Consider the following 19,312-nt stretch of genomic DNA (forward strand, 5'->3'; position numbering starts at 1 on the left):
TAGTAATTTTGTTAAGACTGTAAATATTGAAGCGAATAGTTAAAGGTGGAGGTGAGAATATCGAGCTTACAACTAGAGAAGAATTGGCAAAATTTTTAGATAAATATGAAAATTATGCTGATTAAGCGGAAACTGCCCAGTAAACATCGAACAGTTGGTAAGCAGTTGGCCCGATCCTAATAACCAACTATTAGCTACAGTTGGGCCAACAGTCGGCTATTTAGTTGGTACCGTGAAAAAAACGTAACGCTTTTACCAACACTTAGCCAACTGTTTTTAAACTATTGGTTGCCATTAACGGCCCAACAATAATAAAACAGTTGGCTAACAGTTGGTACCATTACCGGCCCAACTATATGATTTTTTTTCGCGATTTTTTAAATTCGCTTTTTCGCTTAAATTGAAAGTGCAAAAGTTATAAATCATGTTTTGAATATTGCTTAATAACAAAGTATAACTTTGCTTTTTAATATTTCATTTTCTATTTAATAGTGATTGTTTGTATATCAGATTTTACCAGTCAAACAGTACAACTGTCCACACAAAATATTGTATTATATTTATAGATAACTTAGTTGAATACACAAAATGAACAAATATTTTATCATTACACTTTTATTTCCAGACCATTAAAGAAAAATATTTACAAATAAAAAACTAAAAATGTTCTATTATTGTAGTTAATATTATTAAAGGTTTGAAACTAATATTGGCAGCTTTAATTAAAAACAATATTTTAAAACGCTAGTATTTAAAAACGTGGCGATTTATTAGATGATTATCAATAATTGTTAAGAAAAATTAGAATTATAAATAAAATTAAGATAAATAAACTTTTATAAATTTGCAAAAGAAAATAATAACTAAATATTCTTTTCATTGATTAACTGCAACTGATTTTTTGTAACCTTGGTTTTCGTCTATCTATTTATTCGCTCATCTCCTTGATCAATTGCGCCCTGAAACCATCTTGAAAAAATCGGGTAAATATCTTTATCCTTGGAATTAAGATACTGAATTCTTACTGTTGCTAAAAGAATAAAATGAAAATAAATTTAAAAACTCAATTTACTTTTTGTTTAAATACAAATTATTTTTAAGTTATTTTTATGCTCTTATACATATACTTTGCAAATCGAGAATTACATTAACTGGTTGGCAGTTTTAAAAATATGTGCATATGATAACTGAGAGCAATAAGCTTATCAGTTCAAGAAAAACTTCTATATGCTCTTTAAGAATCATATAGTTGAATACTAATAAATCATAGTTTACATTGGCAATTAACATCTCTAGTTAAGAATAAAATACGACATTGATAAGTTCAAGTCACCAAGGGAGAATATAATATCTTACAAATTCACAACTAATGACAACACTGGTAATTGTCTGAGAATATAATATCTTACAAATTCACAACTAATGACAACACTGGTAAGTACTAACATATTATATTCTTTCTTAGTGTTGTAAACATATTTTTGTAAATATAAAAATACGGTTGACTTTAATAGACTAAAAATTTACATAACTAGTAATACTTACATTGTAAGCACTTTAACACGAAATGATAACATCGCAACTTAATATTGCCCATTCCAGTAGCTATCATCTTACTTGAAGATCCGTTTAGATTACATAAAATGCTAAAAGTTTTAGAAAACATGGCATCCAACACACGTCATATGTATTCTGGACGTTCAACTTTACCGCTAATAGAACGCAGATATTCGACCTAAAAGCAAATAATGCTACATATTACAACTTTTTATATTTAAATTATTTTTTCAAAGGTAAATGAAAATGTAATGCGGTATAATATAACTAAGGTATTATCAAATTACCTTTGATAAATTACAATTATAAGACATAAAAAAACCTATCTTTGATCTTATAAAATAATAATTACTAGGTTAAACGCAACCTGTAGACTGCTACAAACATTATAATATAGAAAATAATTTCAAATTACATAGAGAGCCATCTCAGATTTCATCTGTAGCATAAGGTTAATCCTCTCCAAATCTTCCTTACTTTCCATTGGAAGGCCAGGGGGAAGAACTATGTCTTCATTATCCAAAAGTCTTTGAACTTCTAAAAACTTATTTTTTTGCTCCAGTTCTGTTAATCTTAACTCCAAAGCTGCTAACTTCTCTATAAACATGCATAAATAATTAAATAATATTTCATTGCATTTGAATCTTATTGGAAAACTGGTTTCAAAAACACAATCTAGTTATTAAATTGAAGACATACATGGATGAAGGTGTTTTGGAACTCAAATATTTGGAGTTAAAGTTTTAAACATTCATGTTATTTATCCCTGTAGGTAAATTGATTGCTGTAAAAATGGTATTCTAGCACATTTTTGTGTTGTGTTATTAAGGTCACGGGAAAGAGCTTTATTTAAAACCTTTATCTGCATAACAAAGTAGAAATGTGTATTTTTGTAACATGAAATATGTATTTTTTTAAAGCCCTCATCCATTTATGACTTTAATTAAAACACAATTTTTTTTTTTTTTTTCACAAAAAATATAAATAGTTTTCTTTTGTCAATATATGTCAGCATCATAATCAATGTATGTATGCGTAACACATATACAATGTATAACAAGTAGTAAAACAAAAAAAAACAAAAAAACAAATAATTTATCCGAAACCTTACTTTCCTGATCGCCAAAATTTTGAACAGTTTTCTCATAATTTTTAGAAGTCGATGTCCTTTCAATAAAATGCTATAATTATATGCATTATATGAATATGTATATATATATATATATACACACACACACACATATATACACATATACACACACACACACACACACACACACACACACACACACACACACACACACGGCATACATTTATGCAATATATACAAAATACATACATGTAAATTATTATGCTATAACATATATATTAGAATATAACAACTTTTACGCATGCATGTTATATACAGGATGTCTGCCAATATTTTAAGGTGGATTTCCCTGACTTTTCCCTCATATTTTCCTGATCTTCTACCTGTTTTCCTTGATTTAATTTAAAGTTACCCAAATTCAACTTCACAAAAATTGATCTAGAGTCGTTTAGAAAAATGCTCTTCAACTGAAAAAATGTAAACAATAATACAACCCACACTAAATGTATCAAGTATTGATACATTTAATATGGGTTGTATTATTGTTCACATTTTTGCAAGTGAAGATTCAAGATTTGCTTGATGCAAGAAAAGTTCATAAAACCTGCCGAATAAACTTTTATATTACATGTACTATATACAACTTATTTAAGTTATGAAAGTTTGATGAAGAGCCATTTCCCCTGATTTCTTCTTGATTTTTCTAAAATTCAACCTAATTTCCCTGATAATCCTAGATTTTTTGCAGATATCTGATTTCCATGACTTTTCCCTGATTTCCCCTGATCTGGCAGACACCCTGTTTATATATATATATATATATATATATATATATATATATATATATATATATATATATATATATATATATATATAAAGTAGCACCTAAGAAATTTTTAAAAAAATGCACATTTAAATAAATATAAGTAAATAATATGGAGTTTTTATTAAATTAAACTAAGATATTCTTTTAAATAAAACAATATTTATTTATTTTAGTTAATGGTTTCGTTAATAATATAATTTTTTTATTAATATTTATTAGATTGTTTCAACTCGTATCATTTTTCACCCACTTATAATGTTTGCTCATTTATTGCGGACAAGGATCAACACTAGAAATTGATTACATCAATCGCTGTACTATTTATTTATTTTGTTTAAATTTATTATTGTTAAATATTTTTTGATAAATAAGAATGTGGCGAAGAATTTTTAGTTACTGTTGAGTTCTGGCGTTAATTACAGATGTTTTTGTCTAAAAAAAATTTTTTTTTTTTTTTCAAAAGTTTTGTTTTATAATAAAATTACTTTTCAGTACTAATAAAATGCCAAAGATATCAATAAATAACAGAAATCGCATCATTGTTTTACATGAAGAGGGCTATAGTCAAGTTAAAATAGCCAAACGTGTGAATTGTTCACGAGCCTCAGTTCAAAAAGTAGTTAAAAAACGTAATGAAACTGGTGATGTAGTGGATAAAAAGAGGTCTGGTCGTCCCAAGAAGTTAAGCCTATGTGATGAACAACTTTTAAAAATAACAGCGCTACGAAATCGCAAGAAAGTAAGCGCAGAACTCGTTCAAGATCTTAAAAGAGCTAGTGGAACTTTAGTACATGCATCTACTGTGCGACGATCTCTAATAAAATCTGGATTAAAAGGCTGTGTAGCTATTAAAAAACCTTTACTACGCAAAGGTAATAAAGAAAAAAGATTAAAGTTTGCCAGAGAGCACAAAGAGTGTCAGAAAAATCAATGAGACAAGGTATTGTTTACAGACGAATCTAAATTTCAAATATTTGGGACGAATAGATGTCAGTATGTTAGGCGAAGAAAGGGAGAGGCATTGAAAGAACCATGTCTAGTATCAATTATCAAACATGGTGGAGGAAATATTCAAGTTTGGAGGTGTATTTTAATAAAAGGGATAGGGGATATTGTTAGAATAACAGAAAAGCTTACAGGTGAAAAATATAAACAATTTTTTCATAACCATACTGTGCCTTCTGGACGACAACTGATCGGGGATTATTTTATCCTACAACAGGATAACGATCCCAAACATACTTGCAAATTAGTTAAAAATTGTTTGTCAAATCTGGAAGAGGAGGGAGTGCTTAAAACCATGCCTTGGCCTCCTCAGAGTCCTGATTTGAACATAATTGAACATGTGTGGGACTACTTAGACAGAAAGAAGATGGAAAGGTTGCCAAAGAATGTAAATGAACTTTGGAATGTTCTAAAAGAAGAACGGTATAATATCCCCATCACATTTATTGAAAATCTGTATAAAAGTATAACTAAAAGACTCCAAGATGTTATTGTAAATAATGGTGGTTACACTAAATATTAATTAAGTCTCTATGTATAGTAGGGATCGCTAGTATACGGTATACTAAAAATTTAGTGTACAGTTTACCGTATAGTATACCGTAAAGTATACCGTAAAGTATACTGTAAACTATGACGTTAACTAAACTTTTTACTTTTTGATTTTTTGGCGAAATCGTAATACAAATTTGTAAAGAGGTGTTAAAGATTTGAATTTTTACCACGTTTAAAACATATTTGTTTGATTTTTATTCAATGTTTTTGTTTTTGCATTTTATTGTGATACTTAATATAAGTTATATTATATAACTAATTGTTTATAAATGTTTTTTTTATAAACAATTGGTGCAGTTATGTTGATCGGGAAAGCATAAGCATCTATTGGCCGGTGACCCTGGTTCAATTCTTCCAGGTGCTTTTGTTTTTTGTTTTTTTTGCTTTTAACATAAATTTAAAATAATTTTTCGGCAAGGAGAATTGGCACAAACGGACAATATTACTTTTATCTCTGGATTTTAGAAGCCGACGATGGAACCAGACAAATTTGATTTATTTCCGAACCCAGCCCCCAGCTAAAATAGTCAAATTAGCGCAGGGTTAAAATGCTTTTTTTTGTTGTTGCATTTCACATTTAACTACTTTAAAAGAGAAAACAAAAAAAAATTGAGAAAAACTTTGACAAACTTTTTATGTTTACTAATATTAGGAATAAGCACTACTAAAAATTAATATATATAATATCAATACTGTCGGTCCAGACTGTCGTACTACCCCAAAATTTGCTTTTAATTTTTGATGGGCCAGATAACCCCTTGAAAATAGTAATTATTAAATTTGCACTACATCCTCACTAGATAAAGAAAAAAGATGAAGGTGTTGATCAAAATCAGCAATCACACATTACTGGATTGTTATCTTACTGCTTCATTTTTAAAGCAAACATGTTTTGTTTTTTTGAACATAGCTTTTTAAAAAAAATTCTTGTGTTTTCAAATAATTTTGAATAAAAGCAGTAAAATAATTATATTCAAATATAAACAGAAATAAAAAAATAGTAAACAGAAACAGTTATATTAATCTTTTGCACAAAATTCCAATAATATTTCTCTATGAAAATATTTATAGATTTTTTAAACTTACTATTAGTAATTTAATAAAGTTTTTAATTAATCATTTGAGATGACAAATCACTTGAATCAACTGAAGTCTCTAGAGTGAAATCAATAGAAACATCGTCTTCATCATTATCATGATCACTAGTATTACCAAGCATTATATCAGCAATATTTGCTTCTTTTTCATGGAGTGTGGCATTTGCATACATGAGCACTAAGCCAATTGCTTTTTCTTTTGCAAGTCGGTTTCTACGCTTTGAATGTATAAAATCGTACAAACTCCATATTCGTTCACTTGCAGCTTGAGAAGTTGGAATAGTAAAGACTATTCGTGCAACCTTTGCTAAATTTGGAAATTTACTTGCACCTTCGACTCCCCACCAGATATCAGGATCCATTAATTCAATTTGAGCTAAAAAATCTGATGTTGGATTTGCACATAGTCTCTGAAAAGATTTTATTTCTTTTTTTGAAGTTTGATAATTGCAAAATCCTCTTGTTTCAACTATGTACTTTGGAAGTAATTCAAGGACCATAACAAGATCACTTTTACTGGATGGAGGAGGCTCATTATACATATTTCTACCACCATGATTTCGTGGATCAAGAAAATAGGCAAATCCCATAGATGGTGTGTGAATAAATTCCCATCGATGTAAAACAAGACTTTTCAATATTGAGTCCTCACACCATATTTGCATTAAGTTAATAAATCCTATATAAACTTCAGAAAGTAGACAACTATCTGATTCCAGTTTACCTACTAGTTTTGATAATGGTTTCATAACATTAATAAAACATTGACAGTTTTCCCAAAAAAATTCATCTTGTACAATGTTTATGTATTCTGATTTTTTTGTGGATGGAGATATACGTGAGAAAGCACCTGAGTTGACTAAATTCAAATGAACTAATTTGTTTTCAAGATTACGGGCAACTGATGTATGATGGCTATACCACCGTGTTAAAACTGCATGTGATAATGTTCGCATTTCCTTCAAATTATTTTCTTGTTTCACACGATTTTGAATTATACGAAATTGATCAACAAGAGATGTTCTTTGTTTAACAAATGCTGTCAGTTTTTCAGACTTTTCTAAAATATCCACAAATTCAGGAAGAAGGCAAATATCTTTTACTAAAAGATTAATTGTATGGGCAGCACAACCATTACAAAAAATATTTGGATATTTTCTTTCAATAATATCCCATGCAGCTCTCATATTTGATGCATTGTCAGTTACAATGCTTGTAACTTTATCAACACCAACCTCAAGAATTACATTTTCTATGCGTTTTGCAATATTAATACCAGTTTGTTGCTCTTGACCAGTAGGCTCAATTTTGTAAGCAATTGGTTTCATGGTCCTATTTTCAACGTGAATTGAATAATTAATGAGATGATTTGCATTAATGTTTGAAAATCCATCTGTCACTATACTTACATATTCAGAACTATCAACATATTCTTTTATTCTACATTTTTCATTATTTAATGCATCTTTATAAAGGCGCCCACTAATGCATTTACTAGATGGGGGTTTATATGCAGGTCTAAGATTAGCATGATGTTGCTTCCAAGCAGAAGAATCAGCTAATGCAAAAGGTACTCCTGTATGAAAAAATATCCTTGCATATGATTTATCTATCTTTTTGATGTCATCTTTGTTTATAGTGTCAAAGTACGAATTTAGCATAGTTCTTTTAGCAGGCTGCCCAGATTCTTTAAAAACTGAATGTTCAGAGATTTGTGAGTTCATATTATCATTTCCTTTAGTTTCAACTAAAACACTCTGAACTTCTCTTTTTTTATTTTTGAAGCACAACTTAACCTCTTCAGACACTTTTTCACATCCCCTTAAATGCTGTACCCATCTCAATTTTGAGCGTGCTGTTATTTGTTTATCGCAATATTTGCAATAAATTTTTCTTGTTGAACCTTTTCCAAAAAAAGAGACATGCTTGTAAACTTGATCAGACATTAAATAATTTACTTAAATACAAGAGTATGATACAAACATATGTATTACTATTATCATTAATTTATTTCAGATCAGAGAAATCCATTGAATAAACAAAAAACAGTGAAAAAACAACCAAAATACTATCTTAAACGGTGAAGAGCAGCACAAACAGCGTGGTATAAAAGTATAACTACTTAACAAATTAAAGTTTTTCCTAAGTAAATCTAAAAAACAAAAATTGAATTAAAAAAAAACACTTTAATTATGATAAGTTAAATAATAGACATGGCCCAGTAATTTAATTAAGATAATATAATTATCAGATTATCTAGTCAGTCCGAAAATACTTCACAAATAAAAGTAAACAGGTATACTAATGTGTATACAAACTTTTAGTATACCAAGTATACGGTAAAGTATACCGTAAAATAAGTATACCGTATACTGTAACCGGCGATCCCTAATTTATAGTTATAAATTTAAATGTTTTTAATAAAACTTGTATTATATTACACAATTTAATAAAAAATATGTTTGTACATATATCTTTGTTTTAATTTCATTTTGTTTGACATTTTATCTTGAATATATTAAAATTCTCTTAGGTGCTACTTTCTTTTGCACAGTACTGTATATATATATATATGTATGTATATGTATGTATGTATGTATGTATGTATGTATGTATGTATGTATGTATGTATGTATGTATGTATGTATGTATGTATGTATGTATGTATGTATATACATACATACATACATGCATACATACATACATACATACATACATACATACATACATACATACATACATACATACATACATACATAAATGCATACATACATACATACATACATACATACATACATACATACATACATACATACATACATACATACACACACACACACACACACACACACACACACACATACATACATACATACATACATACATACATACATACATACATACATACATACATACATACATACATACATACATACATACATACATACATACATACATACATACATACATATATACATACATACATACATACATACATGCACATATACATTTTAGCTGTATTTTAACTTTTAATAATAGTTAAAATAGAGCTAAAATGTCTAATACAAATACAACAATGGTGTCATCATAAAAATAAATTAAAAACTCAACCAATGTCAAAAATTGTATCTGAATGTGTAACTAATGGATAAATGTAAAATATTTGTACTTACCAGCGTAACGGTTATGTTAAGAGGTGTAGGAGGGTTTGAGTTTAAAAGTTTAATTAAAGGGTAAAAAAAACGTCTAAAAGAAAAGAAATGATAAAAAGCTTCAAACTAAACTAACTCTATTGAATAGTTTTAATTATTGAATGAATCTATTTGAATAATTTTAATAATTAGTCGCATGGACTAAGTGAATATATATTCACTTAGACCATGCGACTAATTATTGAAATACATTTATAAAACTTACGGGAAACTTTTACGATTCAAAAACACGCGGTACACAGTTGGTTAATGGTTGGCAAGAAATGCCAACAGTTAGCCAACTATAGCCAATACTGGCCCGTCAGTTGGACCAACTAAAGCGTGTTTACTGGAAACACTGTAAATAGAGCACCTTATGTCTTGATTTTAGTTCAGTCTCCAGATCTAAGTTATAACTGCAAATGCTGAAAATTTCAGCTCCATATCTTAAACCGATCTGGAAATATCTTGTTCCACGTAAAGGTAAATAGCAAAAAATGACATATTGAGAAAAATGCATTTCAAAAATATAAAGATAAAAAACAGTCTAAAAACTTCCAGAAGCATATGATTTTTTAGCTTCAAGTTCTTGTTCTTTATCAAACCAGCCTTTAGATAATCCCCTTAATTGAATTCTTCTTTTTTTAATAAAAGATTTTTCTTTTCTCTCCATATTACTAGCACGACGCTTGTCCTTTTTCAATGAACCGGTTACAGTCTTACCACTGTGTGGTATATTTAGATACTCAAAAACGCATTTAAGACCAGATGTTCCTTCATTAAAACTCAATATAGCTGAATTCACTTCAATTTCAAGGGTAGCTTTCTTCACAAACACATTTTGGGGACACCTAGACCAAGTCACATTATTGATCCCTTCATTGCAATTTTGTGTTTCTCCATGAACACACTTTTTCAATAATTGGTCATCACTTAAATCATTGAAATCACTTAATATAATATCATGAACCCATATAGGTAGATTAACTTTTGGTTTATAATTGTCATTTCCCTGGTCATCTTCTGATTTTTTCCACTTACATCAACTTTCAGGTCCTACAGGACATAAAACATGGCGTTGTGATTGACTGTTGAAATTGGTACAGTGAAAAAGTACTGCTCTAATGTTCTTTTTCATTTGGTATATCTTTTGTGTATCATTTAATTTGCAATTTTTAGCAGTTTGGCGAATAACCATTCCAAAATAGTTCTGGATGATATTCACTGCCCTTTCTGTCAGATTATTTTTTCCAGTTAACTTTAGCCCTCCATGTTTCTCTTTACGACGATTACGGAGACGGGTTCCAATTCTTTTCTGAATGTGTCCAATGCACTCTAACTTTTCTGGTTTAATATGATACTCAGCTTAAGGATCACTTGCTACTACATAATTAAAAGAAGTGGAGTCCCCATCTCCAAGATAGTACTTTTATATGAGTCCATACAATTCCAATGAGCGTTGAAAGATATTAAGTGGACCTTTTCTTTCGATTGCCCCTGACAAGTTCGTGTGGTTTAAAGAACAATTGTGATTTGTTTTCCAGTTTTCATATTTAAAATGTTGTTTTCTGTTGAAAATTATTATTATTATTATTATTATTATTGTTATTATTATTATTATTATTATTATTATTATTATCATTATTATTGTTATTATTATTATTATTTATTATTATTATTTTAACTATATGCAAGAGTCTATTGAAAAAATAAATGAGTCTGGTAATGAATCGATTTTAAAATGATTTGAATTGGTCAATAAACTATTTGGCTAAAAAGATTAAATGTTGTTGAATTGTATACAGGAATTTACAGAAGTGTTTTTGGTGTAAAGTTACAATATCTTCTTGTTTTTTTTTTTGTTTTTTTTTTCTTTCTCTCTTCCAGATAAGAGCTGCTAACTTAAGTAATGATTGTTCATTTTTGAATGAGACTTTTAATACCATGAACTTTCGACTGAAAAGTCAAAAACAGGTATGATGTAGATAATTGATTTGTTATAAATGTTTTCTAATGAATCAAGAAGCATACTGTACCCCAATATTATTGAAATTAAACAACCTTTTATTGAAAACAAAATTAATTTCATCTTAAAACTCTGTCCTTTGCTATATTTACTATATAGCAAGATTGATTCTTATTAAGTAATTACTATTTACTCTATAAATATATAGAGTACATTTTAATTACTTAATAAGAATCAATCGGTTAATCATAAATTATATATTGACCATAAATGTTATACTACGAATAGTTATGGTCAACATATAATCAATATCTAACTATTCGAATGCTATTTTAAAAAAAGTTTCAGTGGCCGAAATATATGCAGAATTGAAAATATTTTTGTCATATTTGATTAATCATCTTTGTAACCGACACTTAACTAATCGAAATATTAAAATTAATTTTTTATATATGTTAGTAATATATTTTTATTTTAGTTTGATAAATTCTATTACTCACATAAACAAATCTGAAATATACACACACACACACACACACACACACACACACACACACACACACACACACACACACACACACACACACACACAGCCGAGGGAATTTTCGGCCCCCGGGGAAGTTTTCTTAAGGGGCCCTCATGATCAATTATATACCCAGGATCAAAAGAAGTATGGTCTGGGCATTGAAAATTAAAAATAAAAGTTAATTAATTCTTTTAAAAGTCAAAACTATTTAAATCTTTTGAAAAAAAATTTGTCTGTACACACACGGGGCCCCGGGAATCTTCCCCGTCCACCACCCCCTCTCGGCGGCCATGTATATATATATATATATATATATATATATATATATATATATATATATATATATATATATATATATATATATATATATATATATATATATATATGGTATATAAATTCCTTTTTTATGTGATAAGTTTAAAATTCTTAAAAATTTTCTTTTTTAAATTAGACGTGCGTTAAACGAAAGGCGAAGAACAGCCTAATGACAGCCCAGAACGTTGATTTCAATAAAGCCTCGTTTTATATCGAGAAGGTTTTTCAAGAATGTTATGATACCACTCCTTTTAGATCCTAAAAACAACCATAATCTTTTTCTGTTTATAATGGAATTATTTTATGACAGGGTTTTGAAATTTTGATTTTTAGTTCTATTTATTTGTAACTTTTACATTAATTGTAAGATATTAGCTCAATATCAAGCAATCAGGGTGAACCTACATCTAATTTTCAGTCAGTTGAGGATCAAAAGAAATTATATAACAACGTGGTTGCGTATTTTAATTTTATTTTCTTTGTTAAAGCATCTATACGGTTTTACTCATTTTGAATAAGTTGCATGATATCTAAGTAGTTCGTCTGGGGATACCATCCCAGCTAGCCAGCCCATAAGGTACCCGAGTGGGTCCCGGCCGGGCCGAAGAACGGAGTCCTTACGGGTAACCCAGACGGATCCCGCCGGTTTTTGTCCGCGGGATCCAGACGGGACTCGTCCAGGATTCCAGCCAGAAAACGCAAACGGGACCCAGCCGGAACCCAGATGGTATTCAGAAGGAATAGCAAAAAAAACCCATTTGGAACCCAGCTGGGATAATCCACATGGATTCCACAATTATCCCAGGTATTATAGGTATAATAATAATAATAATAGTAATAATAATAATAATAATAATAATGATAATAATAATAATAATAATAATAACAATAATAATAATGATAATAACAATAATAATAACAATAATAATAACAATAATAATAATAATAAAAATAACAATAATAATAATAATGATAATAATAATAAAAATAATAATAATAGTATTAATAATAATATAAATAATAACAATAGTAATAATAGTAATAATAATAATGGTAATTATTATTATTATAGTAATAATAATAATAATGATTATTATTATTGTTATTATTATTATTATTATTAAAATAATAATAATAATAGTTAACTTAACTGATGCTAGATCAAAAAAACATTGTTCACTAATTAACATTTGTAACTGCATCATTAGGAACTTGTATTACATTATTGACTTCTGTTGCATTTTTCCCTTTCGGTTTTCGGCTTCCTTCCAGTGATATTTAAGTTCTAAATATAATTTCAATTTCCATTTTTACTTCGTTCATGTAGAATTGATTTAATTTCTAGTTTTATTTTAATTCTTTTGAATCAGTTCTGATGAAATTAATTTCAGTTTAGTTCTTATGATTTTAATCATTTTAGTTCTTATTTCAGTTACTAAATCAGTTCATATTTTACTTCTATCAAATTTTACAGCAATTAGTAGTCCTAACGGCACATTTTTTTGAAAAAATTAAAGTGTAGTCTTGAAGTGTATGAATTTGGGTAACTTGTACTAGTTGCATTCATTTTGAAAAAAAAAAATCTTATGGCTCCTTCCGGGGCCTTAAAAAAAAAAAAACTTATCCCACCCCGGGGTAAGTTAGCACAAACTATAAAAAAGATTATTAACGCATTAGTGAGTAAAAATTTATAAAAATCATTTAATATTTCTATGAGCTAACGGGTGATGCGGAAGTTATCGGACAAAATAAAAGCGTCAATAACTTATTTATAAATAAAAAGACATACTATTATATTTTTTTTAAATAAAGCATTTATCTTTTAATAAAAAATATATTATTTTTTATATGAAAAAACACCACCATCTGCAATTGATCTCAATTTTACTCTGACGCCTTTCATATGCGACTGTTAAAAGTTTAAATCAATTTCTTGTAGTTTTAGTTTAATGCGATCAATCAAAACTTGCTCTGTTGAAGCTTGCCAATCTCCCTCGTAAACCTTCTGTGCCAAATGTCCCCAAAAATTTTAAATTGGTCGTGCTTGAGGCACATTTGGGGGATTGGATTCTTTATCTACTTAATAGACATATTGGTCCATCCAATTTAGAGAATCTTTAGAAAATGAGAATTTGCTAAATCTGGCCAAAATAAGTAGTTAAAGTCTCCATGATACTTGTGAATAAATAAAAGAAGTCGTTTTTCTAAACATTCATTAATATAGATTGAGGAATTGATCGCTACAGCCTTGGAAGTGCGAAACAATGGCTCGGACATACCACGGTCAGATATGGCTATCCACATTAATAATTTTTTTGGAAATTTCTCTTTTCCTATAAAACGAACACTTTCTGGGCATGTCTTTTTGTTGTTTGTGTAGTATCAAGAATTTCCAGGCATGTTGTCCCCTGCAAAACAAAAGTATTTTTCGTCATCAATGACTAGAAGCGATTTTGTGTTATAGAGTTGGTTAACTAGTTTCCTGCTTCTTTTCTTTGCCTTTATTTGTTGTTCTATAGTGTATTTTGGAGTTTTTTCATGTTTTCTATATTTAATATTCATTTTTTTTTTTAACTGATGACCAATTGTCGATTGATTTACACCAAATTTAATACCTATTTTTCTCTGACTGACCCCTATTTGATTGTTGACAAGTCTCGTTAATTCGGCTTTCTTTTCTCTAGTCCAGGATGTCGGACGACCAAGGTGCTTTCTATCAGAAAACGATTGAACAGTTTCAAGTCTTTTTAGGAAAAATACACGCATTAACTACTAGTTGCAGTGTGTGTAAAAAAACAAAGCATACTATTATATGGGCTATCTTTAATAGCCTTAACAATATTTGCACCATTATCTCCAGCTATTAAATGAATTTTTGAAGGTGATATTTTAAATACAGCCATAATATCTTCAATCAATTCAGCAATATTTGCTGCTGTATGCCGCTCAGGAAATAGAGCTACTCTAAGTACAAGTTTTCTGATTAAATGTATTGTCTAAACAGTGACCTGTCAGGCTCATGTAGCTTTCATTTGAACTACTGGTCTATATGTAAAGCTTATGAATTTAGCAACTGAGTAAACATGGATAGCCATTTTTAACATAAAGTATATACTACTTTTTAATATTTTACATACCCTAATGAAACAATGCAACTTTTTTAACTTTCTGGTAAATATTTTTTGTTGTTGTTGCCATAATGTACATTAATTTGTTGGATATAAGCAAAAAAAATGTTGGATGTTATAACAATAGTTGGATGTTATCATATTATCAATAAAATGATAATGTGTATATTGGTAATATGGCAATATTATGGATATATACCTATATTTATATTTTTTCTAATAATTAGGTTTGTTTCCTATATTTTAACATTTTACAAGTTTTAGTAGTTAATGCTGTAAAATTAGCAGTTTAACAAAAATGAAGACAGCAAATTCAGCATCATATATAAAAGAATATATGAAGAAATGTCAAGCAGCTTTAGCTGGAAATATATCTTTGGCTTGTGCTTTCAATTTATCTTCATCAAGCTCTCATTCTCAAACTGATTTCTTAGAAGAAATATCAGAAGATAGTGAGAGTAATATTTCAAAGTGTTCTCACAATGATTCCCTAACGATAGCTTTCAAGTAGTCATTCTCATTTAGATTCCTCAGAAGAAACTGATCCTTTTGAAAGTTCAAGCTCAGAAAATGAAGATACATGTTTAATTAAGCAAACTGTGCATGAACTTTTATCAGTTCTTACCAAATGGGTAGTAAAATACAAACTCCAAAGAGAGTATTTTGATGAGTTGTTAAACTTGAAACAAATTAGTGGTTGTTTTTATCAAGAAGACATTCCAAAAGATTCTCACACTTTACTCGTATGCCTTGTAATGTAGACGTTGATAAATGTAATTGACAGTATGTTTACCTTGGATTACTAAAGGGTATTTTATCAATTTTTCAAAGAAGCACTAAAGAAATTAGGTCTGTTGAAGTGGGCATAAATATTGACAACTTACCTGTACATAAATCATAAATTTTCAATTTTGGTTGATGGAATTTGGCAGCGTGGAGTTTCTATTAATGGGATTGAATTGCCATTTTGTGTTCTCTCATTTCTTTGTGATGCACCTGCACAAGCATTTATTAAATGTGTAGTGGGACACACTGCTGATATAGTTTTGTAAAGGATGTTATCCAAATCACAAACTATTTGATAGTCCTCTTTTTCAGTTAAATGGAATTTACATCATTAAAGATTTGCACTTGAAGTGACATTTGAACAGGTTACCTTAATAAATGAGTTAGTAAAATTTGAAAACGCCTTTAGGACAATAAAAGAAAAGTTTCAGTGAAAATTTGATGCAAATGGAACTGTGTGTAAGGATGCAAAAGCGCATTGTTATGCAATTTTAGACTCTGATGACGGAAGAAATACAATAAAAAATTAACCTTATGTATGGTAACCATGTGCCAAACAAGCAATATACTGACCATTTGTCATCAACACACAATTTATCTTTGATTTTGTCGACAGTTTTATTGTCATTAAGTGACATGGAAGATTCCTGAAAAACAGTTAAAGACTTATTTGAGTGAAAGGTTAAAGCAAGGAATGAAAAGAGCACTTTCTGCCAAGAGACTGATCAATTTATGCATTTTCTTTTATTTGCCGTTTTTTAAATTTAGATATATGCATATATCTTTATATATATATATATATATATATATATATATATATATATATATATATATATATATATATATATATATATATATATATATATATATATATATATGTTTTTTTTTTTTGAAGTAAAATTTTTGAAGAAATATAGCTACGTTAATTTTTTGGCTTGGAGAAAATAAAGAAAAGTAGAATTATGTTATAAATATAATGTAGTAAATAATGAAAGGAACATTAATGTTCCTTTATTATGATTATTTATTTTCTTTATTATAATATAAGTTGTACGTTGAAAATGATTATCTTAAACGAACAAGTTATTCTAATAAATTAAAATGATTTTAAAAGTTTCCTTGATTAAAACTTTTGTATAAACACGTGACAGAATTAGTAAAACTCACGTAAAATTTACGTATTTTTGGTTACGCTTAACCCGTCTCGTACACGTGTTTGATCAAGATTTAAGTTCCAAACCGAAACTTCATTTAATACGTGCTTGAAACCTTATAAGACACGTATTTAAAACCTCAATAAACACGTGTTTGAAACTTCATAAAAGACGTGTCAAACACCAGTAAAATTTCCGTGAAATCTACGTGTTCTTGGTTTACGCCTGGATCGTGACGGATACGTGTTTATAAGGGTTTTAATTCCGAAATTGAAACTAGATGTGCCGACTGGGGAGTGAGAAGAGAAGTAATTAAAATTTAAAAAAAAAAAAAAACAACCTGAAAAACTAAACAAATCTTGCTATTGGTTTGCCTAAGCAAACAAATAGCAATCAAAACCCAATTTAGAGGGTTAAAAATATCAAAATGTAAAAGAATATATATATATATATATATATATATATATATATATATATATATATATATATATATATATATATATATATAATCTGTGTGTGTGTTTGTATGTTTATTTACAAGAAGAAAAAATTGAGTGCTAAGATCTGATCAAAGTGTTAAATACTATAAAAACTCATCTGAATTTTAAAAAAAAAATTATTTAATTTCTACGCTCAGAATATAAGATCGTGTTTTTAAAAGTCTAAACAAATCAGCATATTCAAGAATGTTAATTTACTTAGAAAAATGCAACTTTAAACTTTTTGATATAATCTTTATCTTATTTGAATCATTTTCTTATGCAACTGAGTTATGCTTATTATGATTAAGCAAACAAATTACAACTTCATCAAAATATATACAAATATTAATGACAACTTTTTACATAAGGATAATTTTTATTTCACAAACAATATAAATAAAATGTTATCAATTTAGGACAATGGTTAGATGTAAATTTTGAACAAGAAAAAAAATTGAGTGCTAAGATTTTTTATAAGTTATATAAAGTTAAAAGATTCATATAAGTAAAAATAGAAAAACTTTTAAGTTTTACCGCTCAAAAAAAATGTAAAAAGATTTCCAAAATTGTTAACAAATCAAAGAAAAAGTTTTTTTTAGGTAGATCCTCTTCAATCATAAAATAATATTCCCTTTTCATTTTACTTACTTCTTAATAAAATTAAGTTAACGAGACATTACTAACAAAAAGCCTAAAAGCTGGTTATCAATGTAGACGATTTTAAAAAACGTAATGAGTAATGAAAAATTGGTCGCTAAGTAAAAATTCATTCTGTAACGAAGGTCCGTAGTCAATTTGAAAATTCTTAAATTTTCATTATCTAACTGCGCTTGCGCACAATAACCTGTCGCTTATTTACTGAGTTTGAACGACCGTGTTAAAATTATAAGAAGTCATAATAGGAATAATCAAAATTGTAATTATATATATGGGTAATTCCATGTAAAAACATCCAATTTTTTTTGAAAATGCAACCCTAAGTCTCAGATTTTGCTGATTTTTAAACCACTTACAGATTTTAGTAAATTTTAAACAACCTGAAAATTTCATCATCTAATTTCAATCGGTTCCTAAGATATAGCTATTTAAAGTTTGCCTCCAACCAACAAAAAACCGCCATTTTTAAAAATGGTTTTGGTCCTAGCTTCTGTTATATGTGTGTTGGAAAGCGGAAAATTTGTACATATTTTGGGCCCACAAATCCAATGAAACAACTTAAAATATTTAAAAATGAACATAACACCTAAAATTTAAATGTTTACCACAATTTTACTGGGGCGAGTCGAACCACAAAAATGCCGATGTAGCTTGATTTTTTTATTTTTTTTTAGAATTTGTCCTGAATAGTTAAGTTATAGTTATTACAAAGAAATGGAGAGTGGTCTTTTCTAAAACAGAAATAAAAACACGATCAAATCTACTTAAATTTAGTGCTTAAAAACAGGTATTTTGATAAATTAAACGAGAAAAAAAGGGTGTAATTTGAAAGTTTTGTAACTGAAACTGTTTTGGCAACATCAAACTGTCCTTTATGTTGTTGTTGACTAGCTGTTTCTGTTTTCTTTGTAATTTTATAGAATCTGATCCTAAATATTATTATTTTTAGGATCAGATTCTATAAAATTACAAAGAAA

General features: G+C 28.4%; 2 protein-coding genes and 1 long non-coding RNA gene across 3 annotated transcripts in view; 2 read left to right on the forward strand and 1 right to left on the reverse strand.

Moving 5' to 3' along the window:
- LOC145185384 (protein lin-9 homolog) overlaps positions 1–8,097 on the forward strand; it is a 36,798-nt gene extending 28,701 nt beyond the window's left edge. The window contains exon 8 of the mRNA XM_090097296.1: positions 5,331–8,097. The gene's annotated coding sequence lies outside the window, so the exon portion shown is untranslated. The remainder of the gene's footprint in view (positions 1–5,330) is intronic.
- LOC145185385 (mitochondrial inner membrane protease ATP23 homolog) overlaps positions 1–12,525 on the forward strand; it is a 32,970-nt gene extending 20,445 nt beyond the window's left edge. Inside the window, exons 5-6 of the mRNA XM_090097366.1 lie at positions 11,209–11,295; positions 12,265–12,525. Of these exons, the coding sequence (XP_089953492.1) occupies positions 11,209–11,295; positions 12,265–12,390 (213 nt within the window). The 3' untranslated portion in view covers positions 12,391–12,525. The remainder of the gene's footprint in view (positions 1–11,208; positions 11,296–12,264) is intronic.
- Positions 863–2,737, reverse strand: LOC149883958 (uncharacterized). Its single transcript, XR_016455463.1, has 3 exons — positions 1,973–2,737; positions 1,546–1,735; positions 863–1,030 (listed from the first exon to the last, which is right to left on the reverse strand). It is a non-coding gene; the product is annotated as an uncharacterized LOC149883958 (long non-coding RNA).
- Positions 12,526–19,312: the final 6,787 nt, after the last annotated feature.

Source organism: Hydra viridissima, unplaced genomic scaffold, assembly GCF_058129835.1.
Source record: "Hydra viridissima isolate aposymbiotic clone 2 unplaced genomic scaffold, HvirCarnegie_v1 scaffold_9, whole genome shotgun sequence".
NCBI classification, from domain to species: Eukaryota; Metazoa; Cnidaria; class Hydrozoa; order Anthoathecata; family Hydridae; genus Hydra; species Hydra viridissima.